This window comes from Letharia columbiana (assembly GCF_014066305.1).
Source record: "Letharia columbiana isolate WasteWater2 chromosome Unknown Sc0000004_s0, whole genome shotgun sequence".
NCBI classification, from domain to species: domain Eukaryota; kingdom Fungi; phylum Ascomycota; class Lecanoromycetes; order Lecanorales; family Parmeliaceae; genus Letharia; species Letharia columbiana.
Window position 1 is genome coordinate 737,000 of NW_023501040.1, and position 15,094 is coordinate 752,093.

General features: G+C 51.1%; 7 protein-coding genes across 7 annotated transcripts; 5 read left to right on the plus strand and 2 right to left on the minus strand.

The window, feature by feature from the left end:
- Positions 1 to 88: 88 nt before the first annotated feature.
- Positions 89 to 1,129, minus strand: HO173_002197 (uncharacterized protein; the record flags this gene model as incomplete). The annotated part of the gene is made up of 4 exons (XM_037304131.1): positions 89 to 265; positions 604 to 764; positions 842 to 977; positions 1,046 to 1,129. 4 exons carry the CDS (start codon positions 1,127 to 1,129, stop codon positions 89 to 91), a joined length of 558 nt encoding a protein of 185 aa, XP_037168926.1.
- A 2,763-nt stretch (positions 1,130 to 3,892) lies between these two features.
- HO173_002198 (uncharacterized protein) lies at positions 3,893 to 5,142 on the plus strand (the record flags this gene model as incomplete). The annotated part of the gene is made up of 2 exons (XM_037304132.1): positions 3,893 to 4,001; positions 4,061 to 5,142. The coding sequence occupies 2 exons, from the start codon at positions 3,893 to 3,895 to the stop codon at positions 5,140 to 5,142; spliced, it is 1,191 nt and encodes a 396-aa protein (XP_037168927.1).
- Positions 5,143 to 5,306: 164 nt separating this feature from the next.
- On the plus strand, positions 5,307 to 5,513 carry HO173_002199 (uncharacterized protein; the record flags this gene model as incomplete). Its single annotated transcript, XM_037304133.1, has 1 exon — positions 5,307 to 5,513. The coding sequence occupies one exon, from the start codon at positions 5,307 to 5,309 to the stop codon at positions 5,511 to 5,513; it is 207 nt and encodes a 68-aa protein (XP_037168928.1).
- An 818-nt stretch (positions 5,514 to 6,331) lies between these two features.
- On the plus strand, positions 6,332 to 6,601 carry HO173_002200 (uncharacterized protein; the record flags this gene model as incomplete). Its single annotated transcript, XM_037304134.1, has 1 exon — positions 6,332 to 6,601. The coding sequence occupies one exon, from the start codon at positions 6,332 to 6,334 to the stop codon at positions 6,599 to 6,601; it is 270 nt and encodes an 89-aa protein (XP_037168929.1).
- Positions 6,602 to 7,103: 502 nt separating this feature from the next.
- On the plus strand, positions 7,104 to 9,764 carry HO173_002201 (uncharacterized protein; the record flags this gene model as incomplete). Its single annotated transcript, XM_037304135.1, has 6 exons — positions 7,104 to 7,487; positions 7,547 to 8,671; positions 8,719 to 8,950; positions 9,030 to 9,259; positions 9,315 to 9,375; positions 9,424 to 9,764. The coding sequence occupies 6 exons, from the start codon at positions 7,104 to 7,106 to the stop codon at positions 9,762 to 9,764; spliced, it is 2,373 nt and encodes a 790-aa protein (XP_037168930.1).
- Positions 9,765 to 10,322: 558 nt separating this feature from the next.
- On the plus strand, positions 10,323 to 11,578 carry HO173_002202 (uncharacterized protein; the record flags this gene model as incomplete). Its single annotated transcript, XM_037304136.1, has 4 exons — positions 10,323 to 10,749; positions 10,797 to 10,866; positions 10,917 to 11,342; positions 11,398 to 11,578. The coding sequence occupies 4 exons, from the start codon at positions 10,323 to 10,325 to the stop codon at positions 11,576 to 11,578; spliced, it is 1,104 nt and encodes a 367-aa protein (XP_037168931.1).
- A 970-nt stretch (positions 11,579 to 12,548) lies between these two features.
- Positions 12,549 to 15,044, minus strand: HO173_002203 (uncharacterized protein; the record flags this gene model as incomplete). Its single annotated transcript, XM_037304137.1, has 4 exons — positions 12,549 to 13,785; positions 13,834 to 14,350; positions 14,402 to 14,916; positions 14,986 to 15,044. The coding sequence occupies 4 exons, from the start codon at positions 15,042 to 15,044 to the stop codon at positions 12,549 to 12,551; spliced, it is 2,328 nt and encodes a 775-aa protein (XP_037168932.1).
- Positions 15,045 to 15,094: the final 50 nt, after the last annotated feature.

A 15,094-nucleotide genomic window follows, 5' to 3' on the forward strand; every position in this document is an offset into this window, starting at 1 on the left:
CGCCGTCATCCTCCGAAACGAAACATACAAAACCGACATTCATATTAAATTCTGTATCAATCAATCAATCAATCAAAACAAAACCCCACTACAAAAAGAACCCCATCAACACAGCAATCGACAACGCACTACCCGCCAGCTGGAGACCCATAGCCTTGCGCTCCGCGGCATCGCCGGTGAACGGTATAGTAGAGTTGGTACCGTTGATGCTGGCACTGCCGTTTGCGAACGCGTAGGGAGCGGATGGGGTCGGGAGGGTGGAGTACTAGAGGAGTAAGGTCATGTTAGCGGGGGATGCCCCTTTTGGGTGTAAAAGACAAGAAAGGAAATGTATGGTCGTTAGGGTAGAAGTGGATAGATAGTACGAGAGCGGTTGCTGTGGTGGGTTTTCGAGGCTGTCTGAATAAGGAGATGTTGTTGGTGGCGTGGGAGAAGAAGAAGCAGCAGTGCTAGTGACGAGACACAACTGCGGCAGATGACGTTGTTGAAGATGCCACAGAAGGCGATGCCACCGAAGGAGGAGTGGTCGACGGAACGGAAACAACAACCCGATTTAGGAGAGGATGGAGAAGGATATCAGGTTCATGGTTTTCTATCACTTACCGAAGAAGAAGCACTGCTCGTCACAGCCGCCGTTTCAATCGCACTCGGCACCGACGCAGCGGTTGTGGCCGGGATGATGCTCGAGGCTGTGACGCTGGGGGTGGGGATGCTGAGGGTGACGCCGACGGCGTCGCAGATTTGTTGCGCGAAGGCCAGGGTGACTAAGAAAAGGGGTGACCGTCAGCGACGAACGTGCGTGCTCCGGGGTTTGGGGTCGAAGAGGGGGCGGGGAGCTTACCCTGCTGGTCCGCGGCGGAGCAGACCGTTTCGATCAGGCTGTGCAGCGAGGTCACGAATTTGGAGTCGCCGCAGATGCAGGCGAAGTCGGATTCCGCGCAGCCCGTGGCGGAGATGCCGGCTTCTGCTGCGGATTGCTGGAGATGATGTCAGGATCATGGTGCTTCGAGGAAAAGGGGGTCTTTGAAGAGGTGGCTGTACTTACAGCACAAGTGGGGAGTTCAGTAAGGCTTCCGGCGCTGGCAAAGGGTGCGGCCAAGATGGCGAGAGCAGCGATGGAGTACTTCATTGTTGTTTCTTTTCTGTTGGAAGTGAAGGCTTCTAGTATGTTTTTGTGGTTTGAGAATAGTAAACGCGATGTTCTTCAGTGTGATAAGATCTTTTAATGAGAGTGTGGGAAGGAAGGAGAAGAAATTTGACTGAGGAGAAAGATAGAAGAGGGTCGTCGAAGCGACGGTTGCAATACATTCCTCTTAAGAGGGACTGGAATGAACGCTTGCGGACAAAGACCGAGAATGGGCGCATAGCGAACGCGAACGTCTTTATCCTCCTTGTCCACCATGTCAAGGAAAGGCAGTTTTGAGCCGCCTCTGTGGCTGCTGCCCGTTTGTTCAATGGTCGATGGAGCTCAAAGGCAGATTGGGTCTTGGACTCGTCCCGTCTTTAACATGGAAGGAATTTCGTATTGATGCCGACGCCAAAAGGCTGGAGAAACAGTGGGATTGAGGAAGTGCTTGGACAGACAGTGGAGATTTAAGAAGCTTGAGCTGGTGGCAAGTCTTCACGTTTTCGAGCGTAACTCGTCTTTCCATTTTCTCTTTTCTCGAGTTGATGAAGGGGATACTGAGCAGCATCGAAGCAAGTCAGCCATATCCATATCCATATCCATATGCACCTTCCTTTCCTGACATACTGAGAAGAGTAGATGATAAAGAGTAGAGAGTAGAGAGTAAAGAGGATTGTACGCTAGCACATGTATGATGTGGACTGGGAATGACGTTGGTAATAGATTCTTGATGTTAAAGGCCGATTTAAGAAGTGGATCTCTCGTAATGAAGCCTGAACTCGTATCTTACGATGTCGTGACCCATGACCCGTGGACCCGAAGCCACCGGTGCCACCTTCCTGCAAGTGCACGCAGATCTGGGACGCAACGATAACCATACATTATAGATTTGCCCGCGTAAACGGCTCATCCCGAATACGTCCTCACTGCTCATGGAATGTCAGCTAGCTACTTTCCGTCCCAAGAGCCCTGAAAGGTTTGCTGGGAGTAGATCTGGCAGCTATGCAGTCCTAGGTATGGCAGACGTCGTATAAATGCAGTAAGCTTTGCGACCCTTTTGCAATTTGGAGCAGCGCCAGCACAGCATGTTGACTTGGGATTGTACAGACGACTTTACTGGCTGGTACTACTATCCCACATGTCGCCTTCACTGGCATCGGACACGCCGATGGCAGAGGACTCTGACCGCTATAAAAGGGCCAAGTACAAGGGATATCTGCTCTACAAGCCACCCATCGTGCATCTTTTTGCAAATGGACACAGAGGAGCTTCAAATCAGAACGCATGGACAAGGTGTGCATCTTTTCTTAAGCACACGCTCTCGGTCACGGTTTTCCAATGATGTACCGTCCAACGGCGAGGAGAAACCAGTATACGCGTATTCATCTTCCAGAAGTAGAGACGCTTGCCGTGGGGATTCTGGAATCGAGATGGCATACATCATACATGAACTCAGCTTTCGGTTTGAATGTCGCGTGCGTTGGCATGCATGTTCTTCCCGCAATTGAAGCAAGCAAGATCTTTTGCCGCATGAACCCGGCAATTAGAAATTTCAGGGCTGGGCCTTTTTCCCAACAAGTCTTCCAGATAGTGGTGGTGAAACAAGTGAACAGGTCCTTGTAAGTTGTGGGTAAATGTTCAGTGCTTGATGGACAGCTGACCTTGACGATTGGCACACCATACTCCAAGCGGTGACTGAATTGCAAATCTCATCTGCCGCCTGTTGTTTTAATTGCGCCCGGCGGTCACAAGGTCAAGGTGTCTGCGCGAAGAAGCTCGATACGACATGTTGAGTGCTTAGAAGCGACTTGGGTGCAGTGCCACGTCAAGAAGAGCAAGAGTTGAAGAAAGTTCGGATGATGTCACGTTTTTGCCACGTGCATCGATCACACCGCTCATCGACGTTGTATTCCTTACTGAGATTTGGCGGCGCAGATCTTTTTCTTTGTTGATTACATGTATCTTCTTTGTCATGTAAGACACTGTTTTACAGGCAAAACCTTCATTCTGATCCTCGTTTCTTACAGTATCTTATATGCAATGGGGCCTTATAGCAGTCTGATTTCGAACACTCTAAAGTAAGTACCGTAGGATAGTCTCACGCGGTGCCCAAGAAGGGCCTAAGGTAAACCTGGGCCAAATCCGCCAGATTCGACCAAGACTAACCTTAATAAAGATAAAGATACGATCTTTAGTGCTACGAACCGGCGATCTCCCCACCCAGCCCAGGGGACTACTATTTTGCAGCCTAACTGTGGCGTACTACTAGTACCTACGACTGAAATCGTTTATTTGGAACGGTATTTTTATATGCAACGGGGGTCTTAATCTTATAGCGATTTGGTTTATTACAAACTTGCTGGTCGCATACCTTACCTTACCTTACCTTACAAGTACCTTCCAAGTGGCCGGGATTTTCAACAGGTGACCCTCCTCCTATCTTCCCAGCGAGCCAATCATTAAATTTACGTACATGGAAAATTCCTGTCTCCTTGCAATAATGTCCCGCTCATTGTCGCTTTGTCCCTGCTTTATGAAACCAGCTCCGCCTCCCCCCATTATTGCTTTCAGGTACCCGTTTCAACATATCTACCAAGGATACATATACCTTGGAAACTTGTAATTTGAAGTGTAGCGTTTTGCCATTCTTATGTGCGCTGACATAAATTGTCATTGTATGACAGGCTTCACTTTGCTGTTCGCCTGCAACCATGTCCATGACATAACATATGAATCTTCGCTCGCCCAGTGAGCGAGCTGCCCGAGATGGTCGGAGGCTTGCCAGAGGGTTTGGTCAGCAATAAGAAGGGCGTTACAGTGGGGTTAGACGAGGCTGTTACCTTCGAAGCTGAGGATACTCTGAAATTATGGCGAAGTATGCTACCTCAGCCAAACTTCTTCTTCGCGAGACAGCTCACATTGTCGATTTCCTAGTCTACTCGTCAGGGAATGCAGCCATTGCAGAGAATGTGGGCCAAAGACTCGAGAACTTCTTTTGGAGGATTGCGATGAGTGATCGTGTACGAGAGCGTCTAAGTGGTGCGCTGATCGGTAGGCAATTTAATAGCATAAGCCAGGGTGGTTACATCAGAACCACACCAACGCCATCGCCGCGATCCTCAAGAAGTCTAGGTAGCTATGACAGAGGAGCTCGCTCGATCACCTCTACCAAAAGTGCAGTGTCAAGCTCGCCAGCCTCGCCCAAGGCTGAACCTGTTCCGCCTGATGAGAAATTGGAGGGTCCCTCAGTCACGCCATCGCTTCAAAGTTCTTTACAAATGTCTTCAGAAGCCACTACCAAGGCAAAGGAGAACAGGCAAACAACAACCACTCGGCCGCCGCCAATACTGAAGAAGTTAAGCTCGGGCTCTAATCGATCATCAAAGAGCTCCTCTGTTTTGTCTCCAGCTTCCCGAGAAGTATGGTCTACTGCAGGTGCTGGCAATGAGGAGGCTGTCAGCCTCGACGATGATGCCATACCTACAGAATCACTTGTTCCCATCGCCGGAAAATCTGCCCGTAAATCGACTACGACACGCTTCAATGAGGAGGTCGCGGTATCGATTCCCAAAGTTTCTACTGTCTCACGATTATCCGGTGGTCGTCTGTCTGGCGAAAGCAGTCAGCGATCCGGAAGGAGGAATCCTATAGTAGTGGCCACTGCCGGTGCGAGTAAGAGAAGACCCCCTGTCATGCGGCAAAGGTCATCGCAAGCTTCCTCCTTTGGCGTCTCGAAAGACGCACCTTTGAGAAGTTCATCTTCACCAAATTTGGCTCGGAGTATGAAGCCTACTTTTACGATCACCGCTAAGAGTCCCAGCCAAGAAGCAGAAACGGAAGCATCATCGCTAAGACGATTACGAGCGGCAAGTCCGCATCCTTCGAAGCATCGCAGGGGTCGCCCCCAAGTCCACCATCCGGCGAGGAACCGGCGGTTGACTTTGGCGGTGAGGATGCGGGGGCACGAGAGCCTTCTACGAACCCAATCTCAGGACCTACGCTTGGTGAAGAGATAGCTAACGCCAATCCTGAGATATCCAAACCCCTTGTGGATCCCGAGTTCAGGTCTAAGTTTGTGGACAAGACACGACCCTCGCACCGATCGTTCACGAACATTTCCACCTTTGCACGCAAATCCACCGCAGCTGTGCCAACAGCTGCCTCGTTCCAAGCCTTAGGCATGCTAGACACAGGCCAAGGTACACCCACTGCCGGCAGGAATAAGGGCAAAGAGGCTTTCAAAAATGAGATAGTCGCGCTCAAAGCCCCTGCATCCGCGGGACCTGAGCCACCAGCCGGGACCTCCCAGCCTTTACCGAGGACGAAGGGCCAGCTTACGCTACTGCTCGAGAGGGAGCAGAATCGGTCTGTGGGTCAGGAACACTGATTTGAAAGGCCGGCAAGCCTTGATGTCATGATGGTGGGAATGGATGCAACACCAGCCATTTGAGTTGTTGTATGACTACTGTACTACTATTGTATCTTCGCAAGCATTTTGGAGTTGCAACTTGAGCGTTTCAGCGAGCTGGCATGGCATTGCATGGTGTCGTTGGAAGTTTCTCTGGGTACATACTCGTATGCTCCTTGTACTATAGACCGCTTACTACGATGTACCACTTCGCATAGCACCGTTGAATTTGATAGATAGAGTCTAGGTTCCGTGACATGATACTTGAATGTGAATGGCAACGATGAACCAACGGTATTTCTTATGTGCGTACACTCGCCAGTAACGCACACCAAGCATGTTTCAAGCACCATGCATTTTTGAGGTGGGCCTGAAATAACACCCTGAGCCTCTTACGATATGTCCTGCTCGAAAGACCCTCGGTTAGCCGATGAGAGTCGGGTATCCATAAGGTACTTTATACGTAATGGGTCTCATCCCTCATTTCACTGAGTACATCGGTGTGGCGTCCTGAACAAACCCTGGCCACACACATCTGTTATCGTAAATCGCCATTCGAGTAGAAGAAGTGAACAGGGTTGAATCCACAAGCCATGCTATGAGTTCCATTAGCGCGCTTTTCTGTTGTCCGAGCAAACGAGATCACCATCCAAAGTCCAACGGATTTTCTGGCGCATCATGGAGTTTTACGAAGGGCCACATCGTTGTCATGGCCAGGCCCAAAAGTTCGTCAACTAGGTATGGGACAAAGAAGCAGACATGCCAGGTTGCTTGTCCCGGTCTGCTTCAGCCCAAGCATGTATCCGCCATCCGATGTCTATCCTCTAATAGACTATTGTGCCACTATCTTGCCATATCAACAGGGAGATGAAGCTGATAACACCATACTACAACGCATACGGGTAATGGACTCCTGGCCGGCGCAGTCTGGGGTCGGTCAAGAATCCGACGACGGTGAGCTCTCGTCAAGTGAGGAATCTGAACGCGCCAGTGTGGACGGGGGGAAAGTTTCTTTGATCGGCCACTTAGACAGCGTATCGCTCGGATGTAAACACGTGGCATTCTAGGTAGCGTGGAATTGGCCCCGAGCTTTTGGAAGACAGAGGTGCACTCGCCGGTGAACAAAGGGTTCTACCCTGAAACTGCCTGCTAGGTACTGGGGATGTACTCCAAGCGCTAGGCCATTCGAACAGAGGGACATAGGGCCATGATCAAAGGGACCCGTGCCTGAACGCTGCTTTAAGAAAGTCGTTTATTTGCGTTATGCTTCCATGATGCGACCGGAGCACCAGGCAGCCGGCCTTCGGGCTCCAGATTGATTGTAGAGAAGATCAGACAGCATCCAAGATTTGCATCATATTCGATATACGTATCTACTTCTTGCTCTTAAAACCTGTAAAGAAAAAGCCTTTGGCATGAAGTAGTAGTCGAGTGACCTCGGTCCCAAGAAAGCGCCTAGCAACCGGTTGCCCCTCGGCTTAAAATAGTAAACAATCTTCTTTCGAACCATCGACTATCTAAAAACCGAAAATCAGACTTGACACTCCACGCTCAATCACCACACCCATCATGGCAGCAACAGACCAATCCCACAAACCTTCTCCTACCTCCCTCTTCCAAGTTTACCTCCGCCTGCGTCCTCCGCCGTCCCCCCTCGTCCAATTGACACAACAATCCCTCTATCCGCTCCTTGCGCCCTCAGAACGCTATCTCACAGTCGAAGCCCCTGGTAAAGAATCGCAAGATGGAATGCCGACACACATCACGATCCATCCGCCCAGCGACTCCCGGAAGCGAGCAGTGGAGAAGTTTGCGTTTACGAAGGTGTTTGAAGAGCAGGCGGAGCAGATTGATATTTTCAGAGGGACGGGCGTGGTGCCGTTGATCGAGGGTGTGCTGGGAGAAGGCAGAGACGGGTTGCTTGCTACATTGGGGGTTACGGGGTCGGGGAAGGTTCGTTCATAGCACTGTCAATGCGCTTGGGAGGTTGGGTTTGGCTGATGTGTGGCCAGAGTCATACGATACTAGGATCGAAATCGCAGAGAGGGCTGACCCAACTATCTCTGGATCTCTTATACCGCTCCCTTGACACGCAGACGCTGCATTCAGCAAACCATCCGTCGTTGATCGCATCCCTAAATGCCACCGACGCCTCAGAAGCCCAAATCTTCTCTGCCTCAGGCTTCCTGGACAATGTATACGGAGACTGTCTGCAAGAGCCGTCCCGCTCGAGAGCCCCAACACCCATGATGGTAGGCAATCCTTCTCGTTCGTCCCTCAAGGTCCCCCATTCTTCATTGAAGGTACATCATTCGACTGGTCCGAGAAGCCAGTGGTCGATCCTGAGTCTCGATGCTGGAACTCCTTCTCCCGAAGAAACAGACAGCTCAGTTGTCAAAGAGGACAAGGCAGCGTCTGTACCCAATGCAGAGCAGACTCCCAATCATATGAGCAGCCTTCCGTCCCAGCTCTCTGTTTGGAAACTCCCAATCCCGAGGATGACAAGAAAGCAAGCTAAAGTGCGGTTTGGTGATAACCTACAGGACCCAGCCTTTACCCCTAGCGTGCCTAAACGCAAGCTTCCCCAACGACCTTCTGCGCTCCCACAGTTCCCAGACATCAGCGACCTCGCCTTTTCTGTCGAGCCGAATGCGGAATACGCGATCCTAGTCTCGATGTATGAGGTATACAACGACCGCATCTTTGATCTTTTGTCGGTGCCAAGCAATCAGAAAGACCTTCGTCGAAGACACTTGCTCTTCAAATCAACCGAAGCATCACCAGATCGGAAGGTGGTTGCTGGCCTGCGCAAGGTAGTGTGTGGGAGCTATGAAGAGGCGTTGATAGTGTTGGAGACGGGACTGATGGAGCGGAGGGTTGCTGGAACTGGAAGCAACAGCGTCAGCTCGAGGAGTCATGGCTTCTTCTGCGTCGAAGTGAAAAGGCGGCCAAGAGGTGGCTTGTCAAACTCATGGACCGGCTCTCAGCTGACTGTCGTTGACCTGGCTGGATCCGAACGTGCTAGAAATGCAAAAACCGCAGGAGCAACGCTGGCAGAAGCTGGAAAGATCAATGAAAGCTTGATGTATCTCGGCCAATGTTTGCAGATGCAGAGCGACAGTAACGATGGTACAAAGGTAGGAAAGACTGTCTAAGTATGGGGATGAATGTTAATTTTCGGTAGCCGACCCTGGTTCCTTTCCGCCAATGCAAGCTGACCGAGCTGCTCTTCTCCAATTCCTTCCCCTCCTCTTCTCATCACCACGCGACCCACACCACGCACCATAGAAACGCCCAGAAGGCCATCATGATCGTGACCGCTGATCCATTGAACGAGTTCAATGCTACCTCCCAAATCCTACGGTATTCCGCTCTAGCCCGCGAAGTTACCGTTCCTCGCATACCATCGGTCTCCAGTACAATCCTTTCCAATACCACTGGCAGAACTCCTAGTGGTCAGACGTTGCCCCCCCGCTGCGCACACAGACGAGGCAGTAGTGGAGATGGCATTCTCAGAGATTGCTAGGCTGAATGAGGAGGTCGAGATACTGAATGTGAAATTGACGGAGCAAGAAGAGCGTAGGAGAGAAGCGGAAGAAAACTGGCAGAAGGCCGAAGAGAAGGCGGAACAGATTGAGATGGAGGTAAGGGAGGAATGCTGGGGTGAGATGGAGAGAAGAACCGCAGAGGAGAGGAGACGATGGATGGGGGCCTGGGGTGAAGAGGTAAGCTTGAGACCATACAAACGAGGTCGGAGAGCAATACTGATCAGCAACATAGGCAGATCGAAATGACGAGCACCTTGATCGCAAATTGGAGATACTTACCCAGGGTATCCAAAGTGAGCCGACTTCTCCATGCTCTCCACCATCGTACTGATCGTGCACAGTCCATGAAGATGCCATTGATCAAGACACACGCACTACCGAGCTGGAAAACGAGAATGAAGCTCTCCGTCGCAAGCTTGAAGCTCTTGAGCGTGATTTACAATGTCGATCTCCAACCAAAGCACCGCGAAAGCCTCAACTATCCAGTCCCAGCAAGGACTACGGACCCGCTGCGCTGGGAACAGCACTCTCCAAGTTCAATGGCATGAGCTTGATAGATGCAGCTGCGTACAAGGCACAGTCCCCTGGTAAAACGCCAGGGAAGAAGATGAGAAAGTTGACAGCGAGGAAGTGGGACTTGATGGACGAGAATGAGATGGATGCTTTTGAAAACCACTACTGAGTATTAAGAATTGAATTCGTTAGAGGATGAAATTGGAGTTGAGAATGCTCTGGAGCTTTGGAACCCGGCCTCGAAGACACCACCAGAAAGAGTACTCGAATACCTTGATTTGGTTTTCTTGTTTGTCGATACGATGAAATGACATATTATATTCGGAGAGAAAGTGGACAGGGATGCAAAAGGGATGGGGCGAGCTCGGGACGTTGGATAATGAAGGCCGAAAGAGCTCTTCCCCCACGCGCATAGTGCCACGAGTGGGGGGATTAAGATGAAAAAGGGTTGAATTAATCAATCAATAGAGTAATAAAATATTACTATAAAAGTCAATACCACGTTTTCTACAAATTCTTCACTGCAATACCATCCATAGCAGCATTTTCGTCATACACGAAAACAAATCACCCGCCAGCTCCGGCCAGCTCTCACTACCTCGTCATTCTTCCTACCTACGACAACAACATCATCCAGTAGCGCTTCACAATTCCATACCTCTACAACCTCAGACACTTTCATTGCACAGCTTGGTGCACCATCGATTATCCATTCCGCCCCCACACAATGTTTACTTCTCGTGTCATCGCACGCTCGCCCAAGCTCCTCTCAGCAACCGCCTCGCGCATCACATCCCTTTCCCTCTCCAAGCCAATATATTCCATCCGCCCAATCACATGCAGTACCAAGCTCTACAAGGAGGACAAGCGCACCCCTAGCGCCGCCGGACGAGCTCTCGACAATGAAAAGTCTCACGAGGGATCTTTCGGTCGTACCGATAAGACCATTCGCATTGAACACCCGGACGAGTCTGACCACCCACCGTCCAAGCCCATTCAGGGCCGCGGTGGGCTTCATTTCAAGAGAACATTGGCTTCCTTTACGCTTGAGGGTGGTGTGGCTGTCGTAACCGGCGGGGCTCGAGGATTGGGCCTTGTCATGAGCCAGGCTTGCGTCATCTCCGGCGCCGACGTAGCCATTGTCGACTTGAATAGTCAGTACCTTTCTACGTTGCCACTGACAGCGACTAACGTGATGCAGAGGAGGAAGGCGATCGCCAGGCACAGGAGCTCATGAGACACTTTCAGGAGGAGAATCCTGGCGCTGAGATGTACGTCTACGCCTAAAAGCTTCGAGGCCTTCAATGATTGACACAAGCAGCATTCCTAAAGTCACGGCCCACTACTGTGACGTGTCTGACCACGTGTCGGTCAAGAGGGTCGTTGCTGACATTGTCAAAGACCACGGCAAGATTGACCACCTCGTTACATCTGCCGGCTTCACCGAAAACTTCGATGCCATCGCATATCCGCCAGACCGCATGAAGAAGCTCTGGGGGGTCGATGTCGACGGCACCTACTTTTTCGCCTGCGAAGTAGCTAGGCATCTCATGGAGCGCAAGGTCAAAGGCTCCATGGTCATGATCGGCTCCATGTCAGGCGCCATTGTCAACGTGCCTCAACCACAGGCGCCCTACAACGCGGCCAAAGCCGCTGTTCGGCATTTGGCATCCAGTTTGGCCGTTGAATGGGCACATGCTGGGATCCGTGTCAACGTGATTGCTCCGGGTTACATGCTGACCGCGCTGTAAGCCTCTTCGCCCTGCATTCTACCTTTGACTACCAGATCTAACGCACTATAGGACGGGAAAAATCCTCGACGACAATCCAGAGCTTTTCAAGCACTGGACCTCCCTGATCCCACAGGGCAAAATGGGGCAGCCGGAGGATTTGATGGGAGCGGTCACTTATCTCTTGAGTGAAGCTTCAGGCTACGTTACCGGCGCCGAGCTGAGGGTGGATGGAGGCTATACCATCACTTAGGGACATGGATGATACCCTGCCGAGCGTGCAAATTTGAGCCAAGTGTTCGACGGGCAGTTGCGCCGCTTCAATTCAAGTCCTGCAATGGTTCCTTTCACGCGAATAATTTACGTCCGGCGTCTGGGTTTTCTGCGCACACTTAGCGTCATTGCAAACGCGATAGAGGTGGTTGGCGCAATCGCTGGGCTTTCGGCTTACCTACCGTGCAAAGGATGGTGGGGAACGAGGGCCTGAGGCTGGCGCGATACATAGATGAAAGCAATGCAATGAATGCTGCAAATTGATTCGACAGTCCAGATCTGTCACTGATGCTGCGGTGAAACGCCATTCCTAAGCAATTCGTACCGAGTCCTTTTTGCTTGTTCAGATGGCACGGAGAATAGTCACATGGTTATTTAATCGTTGACAAAGCACAGAACTCGCGTTGATAAAGATGCAATCAATCCGTCGCTCCTGCAAGTACTAATCCGACTCCCAACAATTCCAACCTCATCCAAAAGCATTTCCCTATTTCCATTCCCCGGCTAAACTGCCTCTTCCCTCTCTCCGCTCCCGCCCAACCTGAGCACGCTTCTTCCGATACCGGGCGACGGGAATAGCGTCGTCGATGCGAATGGGACACGGTGGACTTTGGGTGAAGCGCCAAAGGGGGAGGTTGCGCAGATATGGGGGGGGGGGTCTCTAGTGATGGGTCACCGTGCTTTTGGGATAGGGGCAGGGCGTTCGTTGGTGTCACTCGGTCGTCGTGATCATTATTGGGGTTTTAATCAGAGTGAGACCTTTGATGTTGTTGAGCGATGGTTTCACCATGGCTTGGTCCTTTCGGAAAGAGATAATCCTCGTGTTACAGGCGTTTTACCCGTCCTACACTCCAGCGCCTCCGGTGCTAGATGGCTTTTGCCCAGTGTATCCGTGCCGGTATTCCAACAGGATTGACTATGTCCGAGAAAACGTAAGATCGTAGGATGAATCAGAAATACTCCCCTGGTGGTCTCGGCGGTCCACTGTTCGGTGCGCGCTCATTCGGTGGAGTAGCTCTTGGCGTACCAGCGCTCGATGTACTCCCTAGCCGTTTGTTTCCTTCACTGCCCCCTTCAGTCGGCGAGGATAGCTCCCTGGATGTAGGATTCCGGGGTGATAGATTACCGCCGTAGCCCCGACGCCATCTGTCAGGATCGCTTTCGTCGCTAGACGACAGATTCGTTGGTGTTGTCCTCCTTGATGCGCTGTCTGCGAATTCCCCACCGCTCCCCTGTCGTTCCCTGCTCTGGCTTTGCGGCGACACCTGACTTGGATTGAGACCCCTGGACGTGTGCATTGATCTGTGGGGACTCCGAGTATTTCCCTGGCTGTCCTCATCCGGTGAAGAAATGTCGCTTCCAGAACGAGGTAATCGCGGAACATCCATCTGCCGTCTGCTCCACGACGCCGCGCCAGGTTGTCTTTCAGGTGAATGTGGCGAGCTGATGGGAGAGGGTCGATCACTGCCGCTGAGAGGGGATGGCAATTCGTAAAGGCCATGATCACCGGCGTACATTTCAACTGGGGCGAAAGTAGGCACCGGCATCTCTGCTCTGGGAGTCCCTTTGCTTCCTTCCATCTCCCAACCACCTCTACTTCCTTCAGCTTCGGCTCTTAACACGCCCTCACTTCCTGGGGCTTCAGCTCGCAACACGCCTCCGCTTCCCGGAGCTTCGGCTCGCATAACGCCCGCGTCCCCTTCCATTTCGGATTTTAGCTTCGCAACCATTACTAGGTCCGGATTGCTGCCCTCCATTTCCGATCCTTTCCTCATGTCCATCCCTAAATCGGGTTTACTGCCGTTCATTTCCTCTCCGAATTTGTAATCGTATGGTGGCTCTTCGAAGGGAGCCTTGCTGGCTGGCGTGGCATCCATTTCTGCTTTGTGGAAAGGGGTCATTTCATCACCTTCCATTTCCCCTTTTTCCACCTTCCTCCTCTTGCTTCGGTGCTTGATAATATAAAAGGCTGCAATTGCGGCGACGATGATTAGGGCGACAACAGCGACTATTATGCCAACTATGGCGCCAGTGGAGATTTTGTGAGAGGGCTTTATGATTTTGGTTATCTTCGACGTTGTAGCGTTGGAGGCTGCGGCAATGGGTATGATTTGGGATGGGGCGTTTGATACCCAGCTATTCTGGGAGACGGAGAAATTGTTTTGTTCATAGTTGACAATGAGGTATCTATCAATGTAAGTACTTTTTCAATGAACAATATGTTTCATGACTTACGCTTCTTGAAGGAATGTTCGTCCCAGTGTATACTGAGTAGAATTGGCTGCTTGACGTAGAGGAAAGTAATATTGAGTGGTATCGACAAATGGAGCACTGATATTGAGGTCAAAGCTGGCGTATGGAAATGTGATGTTTACCGTGGAACCGCCATTGACGTCGTTGCCGATTATGAATGAGACACTGGCATTCTGCTTTTTCAATTGGCTATGAAGGGTGTCGTTCACGAGGTATCGTTCAATCGTGCTGTTCCATTCAATGCCAAACGAATCTTCAAAAGCCTGGCAGGCTTCTATAGGCAGCCAAATGTGTGGTACCGAAGAATCGATGAATGTTAACAGGCCTGTGGATAACAGCGGGTCATTTGTTGTTGTCGCATCACTGAAAGTAATGGACTGCAACCCCACAACTACGTCTCGTGATATATCAGCTGCCATTGTGAAAGGAACATCGTTCGGCGTGAACTTTGAAGCATCATAACCCCCCAAGGTGAGGGTCCCATCGGGCTTGTTCGGACCTGTCAATTGTCAATTACGAAAGTCATTGAATGCAGCCGGGCTAGTCATACGATATTGCGCTCCAGCCGAATAAGCAAAAGACAGGCTCGGAATTTTACTATGTGCCTTTAAAGAAGACAAATAGCTGGCATGCGGGTCGTCGAATGCAGTAAAATTTGTAGGGTAGTCGGTGACACCAAGGAATCCCACGTCATAGTCTTTAGTGGCCAGTGCAGCAATGACCTGGCCATCCAAATCGTCGCTCGTATCTCCTGCTGCCCCTAAACCTAGAGTGTCAAAGCCAAAGTCGCCGCTGTCATATTCATCAAGGTAGTCCTGTATGTTCTGCTCCAAGCCTAGGCCGTAAAGGCCTTGGTCTTTCCATGTACTCGAAGCATTTATGTTGACAAGCCCGCCTCGAGTTTGCGGACATGTCGACGGATCCGTACCGATGCATCCTCCTTCTGTTTTGTTCGCTGAAATGACCCAACTTTGCCCTAAGGCGGTGGAAACAAGGACTCTGGCAGTCTGCGCAGGAGTGCCGACGTGGATATTGAAAGTGGCCCAGGGACCGTCATTGCCATCCCTATAAAGTTCGCAAATGTCTCAGTAACAGGTCGTTTAATGTCGGTGGCTATGCTGGGAAACCACTCACCACTTCCCGCTTGGAGGAACGACGATCGGGGCGGCTGTAGCGTTTGTGGTGTTGGACATGACGTTCCTCGCAGTATTTCATCGTATTCGAGGTTAGCAGAGCATAAGGT